We start from the raw sequence: 16419 nt of genomic DNA on the forward strand, positions 1-16419 counted from the left end.
AGTCTGATCAAAGCTCTGAACAGTCGTAATGCTGACTTACCGACTTAGGTCACTGAGTGTCAGAAAACTCTGACAAGAGATCATTACCATTATGCCCACACTGGACCAAGAACTACACAAGGGAAGGAAACTGAAGGGAAATGGAAAACTGGGTTGTAAACAATTAAATAAACCAGAGCCCTGGTATAATTCCCACCCCCCACCCCCACTATTACTTCTCAGCCTTGTCTTCAGGACCCCACCCAAGACAACGGACTCCCCAAGACGAGTAGGCTGCACAGCTGCCAGAAGTCCAGCACACATTCTTTTGAGAACAAGGGTTACTCACAGGCACCTTTACGGTACTTCCGTTTATGTGTCATAAGGAATGAGGTAATTGCTCAGCCTTGAAAATAAAATTAAAAATAAATAAATAAAAAAAATAAAATCACGTGCTGTTAAAACTCACCGTACTCATGGTGCCCTTTGGCTCCACCCTCCAGAGAAGGATGGGACCTGTGCAGACCTGGCAGGGAAGGCGACAACTTCTCACACCCACTGGTTACTCATCCTCTTGCTAGCATGGCAATTTGCAGCCAGATATATTTCCGGTATCTCCAAGTCCTGAAAATCAAAGATATCAAGGTGGTGGTAAGTGCTGCCGCCTTTGTCATCAACGAACTCAGTTCAACCCTTTCGCTGAACTTTGCCGGATACTCTACGCAACTCATTTCCTTACTTGCATATTCTTAGGAAGCAAGCATTCTTTTTTTTAATGTTTATTTTGAGAGGAAGAGAATGCACACCAGTGTGCACCAGTGGGGCGGGGGTGGGGGGGGGGGAGAGAGAGAGAGAGAGAGAGAGACAGAGAGAGAGAGAAAGAGGGAGGGAGGGGAAGGAGAGAGAGAGAGAAGGAGGGAGGGAGAATACCAAGCAGGCTCTGTGCTGGCAGCTCAGAGCCTGACCCGGGGTTCTGATCCCATGAACCGTGAGATCACGACCTGAGCTGAAATCAAGAGCCTGATGCTTAACGGATTGAGCCCCCAGGCGCCCAGGAAGCAAGCATCCTCACAGAGTACTGGGGGCTCCATCATGCCAAAGTCTGAGATCAGACCCATGTGCTACTGCCTGCTCTCCTTTCTGGCTGCTGAAACCCTTCCCGAGTCCTGTGCTGGCTGCTGTGAAAAGGAAAGAGAATCAGAACCACCACACATGACCTCATGGATGCCTTGCAACCAGGAAGGCACGGAGCTTCTGAGGCCAGTGAAGCCTCTGGCTCTTTCCACAACTTCACTGTCGCCCTCTGGAGGTGCTGATAGTTTAGGACACGAGAGCCACCTGCTGGGATTCCTCCTGCATGCCTAGCTGAGACTTCTGTCGTTGGCAGCAGCTGAATGGGGAAGAACCAAGAAACTGTGGGCTGGGAAGCTAAGCGGGACATTCCAGGAAAAGCAGAGAAACAGCAAGTGAAGAGGCTGTTAGAGGCTGCTAGGATTTCATTCAGGGCCCTTCCACTGGGAGGCAAGGGAGCAAAGAGAAGCAAATACATGGAGTCTGAGGCCAAGAGTCATCAAGGTTTAAGGGGGCAAAAAGCCAGCTTCTAGTGGGGGAAGCCCTGAGCTCAGGGCAAGGCTGAGGGACGCGGGGAGAATCCAAGCAAAGAGGAGGCTCTGTGGTGGCCCACCCTGGGCCAGAGTGCTCCGGACAAGGACAGGGGTCCTCAAACTTGAGCCTGCCCCTGCCTCACCTGGAAGGCTTCTGAAACCAGAGTCTCTGATTCAACAGGTCTGGGATGGGGCCCAAAATTTTGCATTCCTGCCAAGTTCTGAGGCAGTGCTAATGGTGCTGCTTCAGAGGCCGCACCACAGGAACCACTGGACGAGGAAAAGGCCTTGTAGGTGGAAACACCGAGGCAGCGGGAACCACAAGACCGCTCTCTAATCTGTCCTACCTCCTAACAGGTCTCCCACCAGCACCTCCCTCTAAGACACACAGCTGGCTGCAGCAGTGGGGAGCACATCTGCAGACCCAGGCAGCCTGGATTGGTCATGTGCTTCCAAAGCCCTCCTCATACCTTGGGCAAAGCACCAAACTTTGTGCCCTGTTTCTTTAACTATGAGCCAGAGCAGCGCCTCCTGCAACGGGTGTTCGAGGATCCCAGGGGCTAATGGGACTCATCTGCCGCCCCCGGCCCCTCTCTACACCTCGTCTCCCCACCTCGCTCAATGGTCAGTATGGCCCCCGCCCTGGGAACACAGCAGCGAACGGACCCAGGCATCAGCTCCCCGCTGGGGTGTGGGGGCACGCTGGCACTGGCGACGGTTCAGGTGTAACTGAGGTATACGAGCCAGGTGTAAAGAAACACAGGACAAGGACAGATCAGAGGTTTCTCAGCAGCCACCCTACCCCGGGTGTTTTCAACAGAAGCCCCGTTAGAGGAACTGCCCAGCCGGCTGAGCCTCTTTCTCTACTACCTGGTGATCTGCATCTGCCCACGTCCGATTCCCTGGCACCTCATTATCCACTCTGATCCCAGCTGGCCTAGAGGGGTAGCGTCCTCACCGTCACTCTGCGGGGAGACGTGCAGCTGGCACACAGCATGACCGCTCCAGACGGCCCTCAGATGGCCCCCACCCACAGAGGGCCCCCATGCTTCCCAAAGCAACACCCGGCCCAGTAAAGGTAAACCTTGGCTGACTGCGTTCAGGGCAGAGGCTCTGGCCGGGAGGAAGAGTGCCGTCCTGGTCTGAGCAGAGGGGGAGGCGCCCCAATGGCCTCCAGGGACTCACAAGACCGCCGCACTTTCTGGATTCTAACACATCTGCGTATGTTTCAGATCCTGAGGAGGAGCTTACGTCCGGGGGTACACCATGATGCAGCTGTTTGGGGGGAAGTCACCTACGTCATGGTGTGTCTCAGAACTGAGAAGAATCTTTGATAAAAACGTCACTGACAGGCAAGGAGGGAGGTCTGCCTGCTGAGCGACGGCAAATGAAGTAAAGCCCACGCCTGGGCTATTCCCTAAGCCTCTTGCCTCCTACTTGGTTACTTTTTAGACTTTCAAGGATGGTCAAGACCTGTCCTACGGGCTGCCCCAGAGGCACCCCCACCCCCTTGGCCTGCACGTCCCCTCTACTCTCTGAAACCACCTCCCACAGCCCCAGCCCAGCAGTTCATTTCCAATCTCTCCGCTCCTTTTGGAAGAACCATGTTCAGAGAGCACAGGGAGTTGGACGGCTGGCCTTCGGGAAATCCATCAGAGAACGGAGGTGGGAAGCAGAGGGCACCCAACAGACCAGAGTGCGGGTGTGGAAGTGTACTGTCTGGACGGGGAAGGCAGGGCTCGCAGGAAGGTAGCCTCCACAGCCTACAAAGTGTTCTGGATCCTGCAGGTGATAGAGGCCATCAGAATAAAAGTGAGACTAGCAACAGCTGAAGCCCAGACATTACTTGTAACGTGTGCAAACCACTGTGCTTTCCAAACAGTTTCTGTAATGCTCCCATCACCCAACAAGGGGGAAGGTACTACTGAGGTTATCGTTTTACACATGAGAGAGCTAAGGATGGTCAGGGATTAAGCAACCTGCCCCAAACCCACAACTACCAAACAGTGGCCTGGATTTAAACCAGGACAGAGTGACACCAGAACCCACGCTATTAAATAAATACCATGCCAGAATCAGCTGTCTTTAATTCTAGAAATAATCTGGAAAATGGATGATGTTTCCCAGGTTTTCGAATTCACTATATCCAGAAAGAAAGTCCTTCCAACAATACCAGCACCCCAAGTCAGCAGACGGCCCACGGTCCTTCGGTTCCCAAGGCAGACCGTGAAGTCATTCACATGCCCTCACTCGACTAAGTGCTGTGAGGGCAGGGCGCTGTCTGTCTACTCTGTACCCAGCCTGATCCCTTGTGCAAAGTGGAGTGGTTAATGGTGTCCCTGCCACTAAGACAAGACGGGGGTAGAGCATGACACTGGGCATGGCCAGGAAGGCCAGATGCCAGGAGTTCCTAAAGCTCTGATAGGAGGGTAAGGACCACACATACAAAGGTATCTAGCTGGTTACTTGGCAGGAGTGATGCCATAAAACTGAACCAGAGAAGGGAGAAAGGAACCAGGAGTTGACGGTGGACAGTTTTAGTTTTAGAAATGCTGGATGTGGGATATCCAGGTAGAAAGGTCCAAGGCAGCTGCAAAAACTCAGGAGAGATAACTGGAGTGGAGGCAGAGGTTTTAGACTGTGTTTAAACCTCTAAACACAGGGAGTCAGGTAGAGCAAGAGCTTATAAGCAGAATAAAAAGTCAGAAACAAAGCTTGGAGAGAAGCCGGAGGCATCAGACAAAGCCTGTGTTCCAGGGAGGAAGCAGCAGTCAACAGGCCGGGCGACAGGAAGGTGCTCACCGGTGACCAAGCAAGTGGAGGCCCCAAGTGACAGGAGTTACTCAAGAAACAAACCAGGTGGGGGCGGATGTGCAGAAGGGGAGAAGAATGCCTCAGGCAGGGACTGTGTGGGTGGCTGGAGAGGGCAGAAGACAGCAAGGGTGAACGGCCCATCATGACTCGCCTCTTAACCCACACCTCAAGGGCAGGACAACCGAGGCTTTTCCACAGAGAGCTGCATTTAAAGATCCTGTCACCCATGTGCTCTGAGGGCCAGCGGGAGGCTAAACCAGTCAGAAAGCAGACAGAGAGGAGGTAAGGAGGCTTAAGATCCCCAGGCAAGAAGACAGCTGTGTGGCTTGGAGGTGGTGGGTGGGAGACAGGACTGCCTGACGGGAGGGAGCTATCGAGGCCAGTACAGACTGAAGGCTCTACTCATTCTGTCCTCATTAGAGATGGATTTTTTTCCCTTGAAGTCATCACTGACACTTCAGAGAATGACACCCCCCCCCCCCATTCTAGTGGGAGTGACACACGTGACCGCGTACCCGATACACGTCTACAGACAAAATGGCTAGAAACAGCCAGGCAGGCAGGAAGCAGTCAGTGTGAGACCAGAGCTGGTCCTCCCATGCCAAGAAAGGGAGAGTCCACAGAGGAGGGGCGGGCCAGGGGTGCACCAGAGACCCAAGTGTAGGTCCACAGGGTGCCCAGGGGAGATCTAGGGATGAGCAGCTCTGTGCAGCCCAGGGTGTGGGAGCCCTCCTTCATACCACCAGGCAGCAGAGGCTGGCACGATTACCCGCAGACATCGGAGACCTAACTCTCCAGGTGGGTTCCACAAGTGCCAGGCCATCTTGGTTCTTCGGTGGCTCCTTGTGCATTTTTCTACGGGGAGACGATGTGCAGACGCATCGGGCCACTCATTCTGTGCGCCAACTACAAGCAGCTCTCACTGTAAACTCATAAATGGCTACTGAGACACACACGCAGTCTCCTGTGGGTATGAATGAGCCAGCCAGGGCAACCTCTTTATGCTGGCGTGGTACAAGCAGAGAGAAAGCAGCACAAATCCTACAGGATTTCATCAGGGAAGCACCCATTTATCAGTGACTAATCGGGTACTGGCTAGTACCAACTGTTTACTCCATATCTCCCCTTTTAAAACCATAAACATATCATTGCCGTGTTATTTTAAGTATTTCCATAAATGGAATTCCAAAAGTAGAACTACGTATGGAACATGTGTTAAAAATCAAGAATGTTTTAAAGAGCATTGTGTACTAACCAACAGCTTTTGTAATTTTGTAAAGAATGTTAAAAAACACCCAAGGCCATTGGCAATGTACCAGTGCCCAGCACAGCCTGCCCTCTTGGGGGACTGAGCCTGAGCACTAAAAGTTGCCAATAACTGGGGCGCCTGGGTGGCTCAGTAGGTCAAGCCTCCGATTCTTGGTTTCAGCTCAGGTCATGATCTCATGATTTGTGAGTTCCAGCACTGACAGCCCGGAGCCTGCTTGGGATTGTCTCCCTGTCTCTCTGCCCTTCCCCCACTCCCTCTCTCTCAAAAAAAAGTAAAAAAAAAAACCCAAAAAAACAAAAAAAAAAACAAACCCTGCCAATAACTTTCATTTCAAAGCTTTTTTTAAAATTTTGTTTAATGTTTATTTTTGAGAGAGAGACAGACAGACAGACAGACAAAGCACGAGCAGGGAAGGGGCAAAGAGAGGGAGACACAGAATCTGAAGCAGGCTCCGGGCTCTGAGCTGTCAGCACAGAGGCCGATGCAGGGCTCAAACCCATGAACCGCTAGATGACCTGAGCTGAAGTCAGACACTCAACCGACTGAGCCACCCACGCACCCCTCAAAGCTTGTAAGCGAGCTCTACCCGCAATGTGGGGTTTGATCTCATGACCCTGAGATCAAGAGTCACATGCTTTATCCACTGAGTCAGCCAGGAGCACCCCCCTCCCCCCAATTTTTTAAATGGAACCTTGATGACACTGTCACATCAGCAATTGGGCTTCAGTACTTAAGAAAAATATTCGCCTCGGCTGGTTAAGTGTTTGACTCTTGATTTTGGTCAGGTCATGATCTCGAGGGTCATTTCATTTCCAGAGAAGACTTGCTTGGCAGGATGTAGCCAGTCACTCCTGCTTAGGCTTAGAGCAGGCTGAAAAGCCAGCACAGAGGTAATGGGGCAGACCTCTCCCAGTTATTTATTCCTAAAGGAGGCTTAGCAGCCTTGACCACTGGTCTCCCCTGGGGGTTTTGCAGGAGTTAGATGAAAGGATGTGACAGAAAGAGAAAGCACCACACTAGGCTTGGAGAGACAGTAGCTGCTCTTTCCAAATGTATTTTATTACCCTGATGAAGCCATCACCAGCAATCATCAAAGTCTCAGAGGCCTGAAAGGAGCATTAGCACCAAGGACCATCACACCTGCTTGGTGATGTCACCAAGGGAGCTTCTTTCCTCTTCTCCTAACACAGGACCCCTCAAGGACAGCCTTTTGCTTCTACTGGACAAAAAGAAAAAAAGAACAGCTGTCTGGATATAGAGATGGTCTACTTTTGTGATTCAAGCCTCCAGATGCAAAAATCCAAAATTAAGAGTGAAAGTCAGTTTTTCGAAAATCTATGAAGAAACATCAATAAAGAGATTATTGAGCTTTAAAAATAAAATCCAGACACAGGCTCCAACATGGACGAACAATGAAGGCATGCTCAGTAAAAGAAGACACAAAAGGGCAAATAATGTATAATTCCCCTTCTATGAGGCCCTGAGAGCCATCAAATTCAGCAACAGAGAATAAGTAGAATGGTGATTGCCAGGGAAGGGAGGAGGGGGAACAGGAAGTTACTATTTAATGAACACACGAGTTTCTCTCTGGAAAGAGGAGAAAGTTCTGTAGACAGATGGCAGTTGATGGTTGCACAACAGTGTGATGTACTTAATGCCAATGAACACCTGAAAGTGGTTCAAATAATTCACATTATAAAAGGTATGTTTTACCACAACAAAAAAAAAATTAAAGATAAGCTTTACATAATACTCTTTTTCTAGACCCTTTGACAGGGTTTAGTCAGTCACTCAGAGGCACTCTGCAGTGGACACAGCCCCAGAAACATCTGTAAGGAATCTGCCTCTAGCAGGACCCTGCGCCTCTCCCATCCAGGCCTGGGACCTCCAGGACACGCCTAGGACCCAAACACAGCCAGTGTAGACCATGGCTCCTCCTCTTCTCCAACAAGCTGTTCCTACAAATTTTTCTATAGCTTTACCTGCAGGATTTTGAACAATTCCCCCCAAACACTAGGTTGACCTTTCTGTTGATGAAACCCCTGGGCATGGGGACACCTTCATTCCCCGATAGCCATGGCTGATGAGGTTGCTACCAGTGATTGGTCAGGAAGATATTCACAACTGGGAAGATATTAAAAGATACCACATGCAACCAACTCCTTTGTAGAAGGGTTACTACTCTGGGACGGCAAAGAAGAGAAGCTAAGTGGCTTCTCCACTGATGACCCCTAACCCAATTTTCTTTCAGGCCATGGTGGCCTGGTGCAGATAAAGGCAATTCCTGGAGGCCACGAGCAAGGGTTCATAACAAAGGAAACCCAAGGGGCCCCTGGGTGGCTCAGTTAAGAGTCCATTTCTTCATTTCAGCTCAGGTCATGAGCTCACGGTTCATGAGATCAAGCCCTACATCGGGCCCTGCATGGACAGTACAGTGGATGGAGCCTGGTTGGGATTCTCTCTCTCTCTCTCTCTCTCTCTCTCTCTCTGTCCCTCCCCTGCTCACACACATGCTCTCTCTAAATAAATAAATAAGCTTTAAAACAACAACAACAACAAAAAGAAACCTAAGGATCTACGGATCTATCCTTCCCAAGGTCGAAAAGATACCAGAGGCCGGTGGAGCGTATCAACCTCAGGTGCTGAGGCCATCAACAACTTCCCATTCTTCCCCAGGATCAGGGTCACTATGGCCATGAAACTCACAGAGGCAGGCGTGCTAGGCCTGTGTGGATGGTGCCTGAACACAGAGCCTGCCAGAAAAAGCCAGCTAGAAGGCTTAGATGCTTCTACTGAATCCTGAACTAATATCCAGTCGAGAAGAGGGTGTGTGAGGAACGAATCTAGTAGTAAAAAAAGGGCTAAGGTACAGGTCCTGAAGGGGGGCGGGGGTATCGTCAGAAGCTTACAAATTTGATTCTTTGGCTTATACCTATAGCAGGGAGCAGAGGAGCAGTGCCCACTGAGGGAAGTCCTTTACTGCATACGCGGGCTGGTCTCAAATAGCACTGCCCCCCTCCTCCGCGAGCTCCTCAGCACAAGTCCTTCCCTTCCACTCAAGGCAGATGCAGCTGTGGGTTGGCTAATGAATGGATGCACGCTGTCACCAAAGAGCTAGCCAAACTCAATCCTCGAGAGACACTAATGTTGGTAGTGGGATCCCATAAACCTGGGTTTATGAGCAGAGGAAGCCCTAATCCAGACCCTCCTCAACTCTCCTTCAACACTCTCCCTAGGAAGTAAAATAGGAAGTCAATAGTCCTTGGCCTCCAGGACAAATGTGGCACCTGGGATGCTTCATAAAGAACAGCAAAGCACCCAACTAATAGATCCAATGCTCTAATAGAGATGGAAAAGGGGTCGGGGAAAGTTAAAAGGCTTCACATGGTAGCTTAAAAAACAAAACAAAACACCCAAAAAACTACCAGGCTCCAAACGATCCAAGAAGACTGCAAATATTCCCAATCACATCCATCACCTTCACAGAGCCAACCTCCCTTCCCCAACTCACCACTAACCTTTGTGGCCTCATCTGAAGTTACAGACGTGTGTATTTCTAAAATATACCACACAATACAAAAAACTACACAGCTTATGGGGGGAAAATGAAATTAAGGGTACAACTAAAAAAACTTTGTCAATGTCACATGCACACAAAAGTTAAGAACCTAACAAAAACGGTAGCGAGCTAACTGGGAAGTAGGGCGAAATTTTTTAAACGTGAGATGTGCCAGGGCGTGGCTCATAACACAGTCACTGAGAAAGATGTTTGTTTGAGGAGAGTGTACTATCTTCGGGCTGCGTGACTTGGTTCAGCTCAGTGCAATTTTCTGTGTTCATCTAGTATCTCTCACAGGTGAAATTATGCACATCAACTCGAATCCCGTAACGTTCAGACTGGTCCCTGAGATTTCAATCCTGTCGGATGGAACTAATCACGCTTCCAAACAAGTGTTCAAAGCACAAGTGGCTGTACTTGGCTCTGGTACCCGGGCTGTCAGTCACCTGCTGCAGGCTCTTCCGTACAGCAGGACCATAATATGACCCATGCTCGTGGTCCTGATCTAACCGCTGCTTCTCCTGCACTCGACATGCTCAATCTGATTCCAAGTCCAATACTTACTGTCCCCTTCTCTTATCATAAACATGCTGATGAAATAAACCGTGACTTTCTTCCACTGAAATAAACTATCAAGCTCACTACATGCCTGAGAGAGAATCCCTTTGAGGTGAAAAGAGGCTGAATTTCTGAGATGGCGGAAATGGAGTCTTACACTGCAAGTAAAAATATATCAGACGCAGGGGCGTCTAAGTGGCTCAGTAGACTAAGTGTCTGACTTCGGCTCAGGTTATGGTTTCATGGTTTATGTGGTTCCTGCCCCATGTTAGCTCTGTGCTGACAGCTCAGAGCCTGGAGCCTGCTTTAGATTCTGTGTCTCCCTCTCTCTGCCTCCCCCTGCCCCTGCTCACACTCTCTCTCAACCATAAATAAACATTAAAAAAAATTTTTTTTTTAAATATAGGCACCATCGGGAAACAAAGACTCAAAAACACACCACCATCATGGGAAAAAAGGAAAGAACATCTCTACAAACATAATGGCTAGAAAAGGATCTCAGGTTCATGGGTTCGAGCCTCATGTTGGGTGTACAAATCACTAAAAAAATAAAATAAACATAATTAAAAATACTCCAGGGAAACCTCAGGCTCACAATTTCTCTTTTATGCAAGGAAGCTACTGATAATACTTATTTTGAAACACTTTTAGGCTTTACCTATTCTGCGTGGTACAGTATGAATAACAAACCTAACAGTTCTTATTTATGCCAAAACCTTTCCAAAGGAAATTCTGTAGTACCATTCTCCCACCTAACCTCACGTGTTTTCTCATCACACTTGAAGTCTGACCTTGGGATGCAGCAGTATCTGTGCTCCGGGCCTTCCTTCTCAGAGAGGAAACCTTAAAATGCTTTGCTCTACAATTCCCAAAGCCCTGCTGAGAAACAAGCTGTTTAGGAAAGATAAGTTAGAAGAACATACATGTGAATTATATCTTAATAATAAACAGGAGTCAGCCCCATTATATCTACAGAAGCAACCTCATCCTTCAAAGAGTCCTAATCTGAGGACAGTAAAAGATGGGGGTAAATCATTTCAAAATTAGACACTGACGACATATGCACAAAGAACTCACAAAGTCATTTTTACACAGCATAGAAACCAATCACCTTGTGTATGTATGTGCACTGAGTAGCACCTCAAATCTCTTCCAGAAATTGGTGGGAGTATAAACTACTGGTATAAGTTAGAACTTATATGAACTTTGCAACAGCTTTTTAAGTAAAGAGCCAGTGAAGGATTTGCCACAACTGGCAATCCTGGGCACCAAGCTTGGTTCCCAGTCCCTACCCTGGTCCAAGCAAGCTACCCTTCTCTCTTCCTGGCTGGTCCAGGGGCCAGTAGTCTCACCCCCCTTTCTAAGCCATCCTTCTCACAGCACAGTGGTTTCTCTAAAATGCAAATATAACCATATTACTTCCCTGCTTAGGACTTAATTTAGTAATTTTTCCCACTTGCTCTTAACATAAATTCTGAATTCCTTAACTTGGGGCACACCAAAAACCTTTTGCGAGCCGGTTCCTGCTTCTATCTCCAGTCCCGTCTCTTGTACAATCTGTTATTTCCACCTCAGAGAATTCCTCTCATTCCCTCAAGGGGCTGTACCCCCGAGCAGAAAGCCTGGCACACAGGAGACCTCAACGGTGTGCTCAGAATTTTAAAGTACGCGTTCTCAAACGGGGTGAAAAAACTCACTCTTTTCGTGTAAAGCATAAGATACACATACAGTACATAAAAAGACGTATGCTTTATAAAAAGCATTAACATTTCGTGGAGATCAATTAGGAAAACAATATATAAAAGGGGGGAGTTCACTGTAAAAAAAGATTGATAAACACCGCATTAAAGTAAGATTTTTAAATCTGATTTGGAAACTCAAGTTCAGGCAATGCAAAAACCAGCAACACATCCTTCTACTTGAATGTTCCCATTTCACCTCAAGCTCGTAGATAAAACTGAACCCAGTATGCCTCCCTACCCATTAAAAAAACACACCCCCCAAAAACCAAAACGATTCCCTTCGGCGTCTCTGTCCGTCATTACCGTGGTCCCCAAACTCCTAGTCACTGAACTCAAAGGCCAGTCCTGCAGCCAGGAAAACGAGGTTCCAGACTAGCCCTGCCGTCGACGGGTTCGCCGACTGTACGACCTTGGGCAGACCGCCTCAGCCTCCCCAACACTTCGGCAGCCGAAGCAGAGCGCAGGGCTGCAGAGCTGAGACCCTACCTCGGGCTGCGAGAACTTGAAGCAGAACGAAGGCACGACTGTGAATGTAGATGGGGACGGACTAGAATAAGACAAAAGCCAAAACCTCCCCCAAACGACTACTGCGGTAAAGTCCAGGCTTCTCCCCGGACGGGTCAAAGGGTGGAAAGCGGAGTACAGGGAGTAAGTACTGCGTTTCGGGTCTCAAGCCTCACCGCGACCCGGATTCCTCCCCAGGCCCCCGGGCCACCAGCGCGCCGGGGATGCGGGCGGGGGTGCAGGCGCCCGAGGGGCGGGGCCGGCCGCGGGCTTCAGCACACGAGCGGTCCCCAGCGACCGGAAGCCGAGGACCCACGGAGCTCAGGCCCAGGTGGGCGCTCCCAAGACCAGCCCCCGCCGCCCCCAGCCCCACGAGGCCCTGCAGGCTCCGCCACGCGGCCCGGGAGGACTGGCAGGCCCACGATGGCGGGGCGGCGGCGCGAGCACACAAAGGAGGCGGCGTCAGCGGGGAACAAAAAGCTGGCCGGGGCCTCCCCTGAACGGCCCTTGCCGCCCTGTCCGCCTCCCCGAGTGACCTTGGGCGCGTCCGCCCCCCACCCCAGCCTCGGTTTCTCCAGCTGCGCTACAACTAAACGCTGGGACCGCAGCCCGCCGGGGCGGCGGAGGCCCTCAGCGAGGCGTTCGTACGTCCGTCGCCTGCGCCGCGCCGGGCTCACGCAGCCACGCGGACAGCTGGGCGGGCTCGCGGGCTCGGGGGAGGCCCGGCCGGGCGTCCGGCCCGAGGGGGGTTGGCTGCGCTCCGGAGGGCCGCCGCGCCGAGGCCTCTGCAGGCCGCGAAGCCGCCCGAACCCCACACCCGCCCGGCTCTGGCCGGCCGCCCCCTCTCCGTGAAGCCAGGCTTACCTGGAGCCGGTCTGGCCCGGCAGCAGCCAACGCCGACGCAGTCCGGCGAAGAAGCACCTCCGGAAACCACGGAGGAGAAACCCTCCAGCAAGACGCCGCCGCCTCAGCAGCGATCCACTTCCGCTCCGGAGGCCTCGGCTCCACCCCCGGTGCGTTCCCATTGGCCGCCGCTCCTCGTACTCCCGTGGTCTACCGGTGCAGGAGGTATGTTTTCAATTCTATTGGATAAGAAAACCATCTATTACCGCTTTGAAAAGCGCTTCTTTCCGGCTCCGCCCGCGCTCGCGACTCAAGCTCCCGCCTTCCCGCGAGAGAGGCGATCTGCGCCCCCTCGGTGCGCAAGGCCTCTCGGGAGTTGTGGTTTGCAGAGCGGCGGCCGGTTCCGGGCCCTCTGATACCGGGCGGATGCGGCCGGCGGACGGAGCGGAGCTGGGCGTTATTCCAGGCCAGCCGGCCCGCGTACCGGGCCCACTCCCATCCCGCTTCGGGCCTCAGTTCTCTCTCCTGTGAACGCTCCCGAGCTCTCTGCTACTGGCCAAAACCCGGGCCTGAATCTGCAGGAACTCCAGGGCCCTCGCGACCCGACGTGCCAGGTCGTGGGCCAGCGTCTGGTCCCAGTGTTCCCGGACTGTTTACTAGGCTGGCAGTGAAAACTGGAAGGAAGCACAGCCTGGCCCCTTTGCGGGAACCCGGAGGAGGCACTCAACCAGGACGTCTGGGAGGGCCCCCTGGAGGAAGCGACCTCGGAGCTGGGAACTGAAAGGACTAGAAGGAAGGAGAGAGTTCTCAGAAGAGGTAGCCTGGGTGGGGAGAGAGAGGCTGGCATGTCCAGGAGACTGCAGGCTACCCTTTGTGCGAGGAGCAGAGGTGGGGAGTCGGGGGGGGGGTGCAAGAGTCAGACTGTGGAGGACCCAGATGCCAAGTTGAGTCTGGATTATCCCGAGGGCAATGGGTGCGAGGAAAGGAAGGACTGCACCCCCAGAGGAGCACTCTGGCCCACAAAGGGGCCAGGGCCCAGGCAAAGGCCTGGAGCTCCCCCTGGGGCGCCTGGTGCAACTCGGGGGGTTAAGAATACAGGCTCTGGACCCTTCCTGCCGAGTCTGAGTTTGAATGCTCCGTTGTTTTAAGCGCGTTTCAGTCCCCTCACCTGTTATACGGGAATAGTCACTGTACAGTATCTGCCTCACAGGAAGAAGGTGGACGGTTGAAGGGCTCCACACAGACCAGCACAGGTGCATGCCAGGCCCTGAGAGGTGCTGCAGATCAGAACCCGGAGTGAAAAGCCGGTGGTGGATTCCTTGACTTCAGCTTCCAGAACTGCACTTGGACATGGATTTGGCAAAAGAAAGCCTAGCTTGTCCCTCCTATTCTGAGAGTACCCAGATCAGGTCATGGCCATCACGTGTGGTCCCTGGACACCCTCAGGCAATGAGGATGTCACTCCAAATGCCTGGGATGGACAGTTTAGTAGGAGGGGGTCTTCTCCCCGGAAGATTGAGTCATGTATGGAAATTAAGCAGATCAAAGCCAGAGCGTTAATGGTTTTGTGTTGAGTTTACAAACAGTCTCTGTTGTTTGCTACTCATGTAATTGTAAAGGAATTTGGTATGGTAGGGTATCCAATAAGTCTGATTCTGTGTGAAACATGTTGAGTTTGAAACATACTGATTTTGATAGTGATTCTAAGTTGGAAGGCACAAGACTTTAGTTTGTGATCATAATTGGGATACTAAAGGAAATTTACAAATTTAAGATAAATGAGACCTTAATGTATCTTTAGGAATTTTTATACTTCTTTAATGTTTTTACTATTTATTTTTGAGAGCACCCACACGAGTGGGGGAGGGGCAGTGAGAGAGGGGGGACAGAGGAGCCAAAGCAGTGTCTGTACCGTCTGCACGAAGGCTGATGTGGGGCTCCCACAACGAACCGTGAGATCATGACCTGAGCTGAAGTTGGACGCTTAACCAACTGAGCCACCCAGGCGCCCCAGAATTTTTAAATACTTGATAAGGCAGACAACGGAAATGCTAAAAAAAGAAGTTTAGATTCTGCATGTTAAAATGTAATTTAAAATGTTAAAGGAGTGGAACCAACCATACACAGCTAATCAAAATGATAGTTATAGATTTATAGATAAGATTAGTAACTTGAATTTCACAGCCTAAAGAATAGCTAGGGTTTTCTATTTGTAACTTTAATACGTCAGGTAGTGTGATGCTGGGAGCATCTGGCTGGCTCGGTTGTAGAACATGTGACTCTTGATCTCAGGGCGATGAGTTTGAACCCCACACTGAATGTGGAGCCTACTTAAAAAAATAAAAAAAGTTGGGGTGCCTGGCTGACTCAGTTGGTTAAACATCTTGACTCTTTAAATTTTTATTATGTTTTACTTTAGAGAGAAAGAGAGTGCAATTGGGGAAGAGGGGCAGAGGGAGAGAGCAAGAATCTTAAGCAGGCTTTCAGTGTGGAGCCTGATATAGACCTTGATCCCACTACCCTGGGATCATGACCCAAGCCAAAATCAAGTTAGACACTCAACCGACTGAACCATCAAGAGTCTGATTCTTGATCTCAGTTCAGGTCTTGATCTCAGGGTCATCAGTTCAAGCCCCGCGTTTGGCTGCATGCTGGGTGCAGAGCCTACCTAAAAAAAAAATCAAAATAAAATTTGAAGTTAGTGAAAAATAAACGATGTGATATTGAAAAACAAAGTTACAACAAATATCACTTTTCATGCTCAGGAGCTGCCTTCAAGTTCTCTGCAAACATCACTTGGCACTGAACTTGTGGTGTGGACATCCCTGGCTCCCTCACAGATAATGCCTGTGGCCCTGAATATTTCTAGCTTAGAGAAGAGACTGGGACCTTATTGTTTCCAAGTGCCACACAGCTAAATGTAGATTCCTGGGCATCAGACCAGCCAAATCCCCGTGGATGAGGTCTGAGAATCTGCTCGTTAACTATCTCAAAAGAACCCCAGCCCAAGTGAGTTTCAGGTACTGTCAGTGAGGGTCTTCTGGCTGTACTTATGCAGAAATTACACTGAAGCAGGATGTGAATTCTCTGGGTGGTCCAGAGAGTGCTTTCTCAGCATCAGCTGGACCTGATCTCTCCTGGCTGGTCCTCTTTCCAGGGGCAGTTTGGTTCTCTCTCAAAAGGGCTCACGCAGGTAGGGGAGGCCTCGGTAAACGAAGGCCATCAGCTCTGGAGGGTCGGCCAGACAGCTGTTGTTTCTGAACAAACCTCAAAGCTCAGTGCTTTGAACAAATAGGCATTTATTGTTGCCAAGGAAGCTACAAGTTAGTGGGGGCAGGGGGAGTGTTCCGGTTCTGGCTGGCCTCACATGTCGGGTTCTGCTGGTTTGCTGGTTTGTAGGACGGGTGGGGAGGGCTTCCGCTGGGACAAGTGGCTGTCCTCATATAGTGTCTCATCCCAGCAGGCCACCCCGGACATGCTCACATTGGGGCTGGAGACATTTTGCCATTAATCCACGACACGAGGCCTGCCCTCAGGCTACAAACT

At 50.7% G+C, this 16419-nt stretch overlaps 1 protein-coding gene and 1 long non-coding RNA gene across 6 annotated transcripts in view; one reads left to right on the forward strand and one right to left on the reverse strand.

Annotated features, from left to right (window-relative positions):
- The window catches only part of RNF4 (ring finger protein 4), a 30940-nt gene extending 17903 nt beyond the window's left edge, over nt 1-13037 (reverse strand). For 3 of the 5 annotated variants that reach the window (XR_008421884.1, XR_008421883.1, XM_019453874.2), the window contains exons 1-2: nt 12895-13030; nt 449-603 (exon numbers count right to left, since the gene is read on the reverse strand). Coding sequence is in view for 2 of the 5 variants with exons in the window: in XM_019453874.2 (XP_019309419.1) it covers nt 449-457 (9 nt within the window). In the remaining 3 variants the exon portion in view is untranslated. Of the gene's footprint in view, nt 1-448; nt 604-10575; nt 10597-12894 lie in introns of those variants that run through there. The other 2 variants (XR_008421885.1, XM_053901777.1) reach the window with 2 other exon arrangements.
- Nucleotides 13038-13127: 90 nt separating this feature from the next.
- Nucleotides 13128-15253, forward strand: LOC109269765 (uncharacterized). The gene is made up of 2 exons (XR_002081256.2): nt 13128-13689; nt 14084-15253. It is a non-coding gene; the product is annotated as an uncharacterized LOC109269765 (long non-coding RNA).
- Nucleotides 15254-16419: the final 1166 nt, after the last annotated feature.

This window comes from Panthera pardus, unplaced genomic scaffold (assembly GCF_024362965.1).
Source record: "Panthera pardus isolate Hobbes unplaced genomic scaffold, ASM2436296v1 HiC_scaffold_13, whole genome shotgun sequence".
NCBI classification, from domain to species: Eukaryota; Metazoa; Chordata; class Mammalia; order Carnivora; family Felidae; genus Panthera; species Panthera pardus.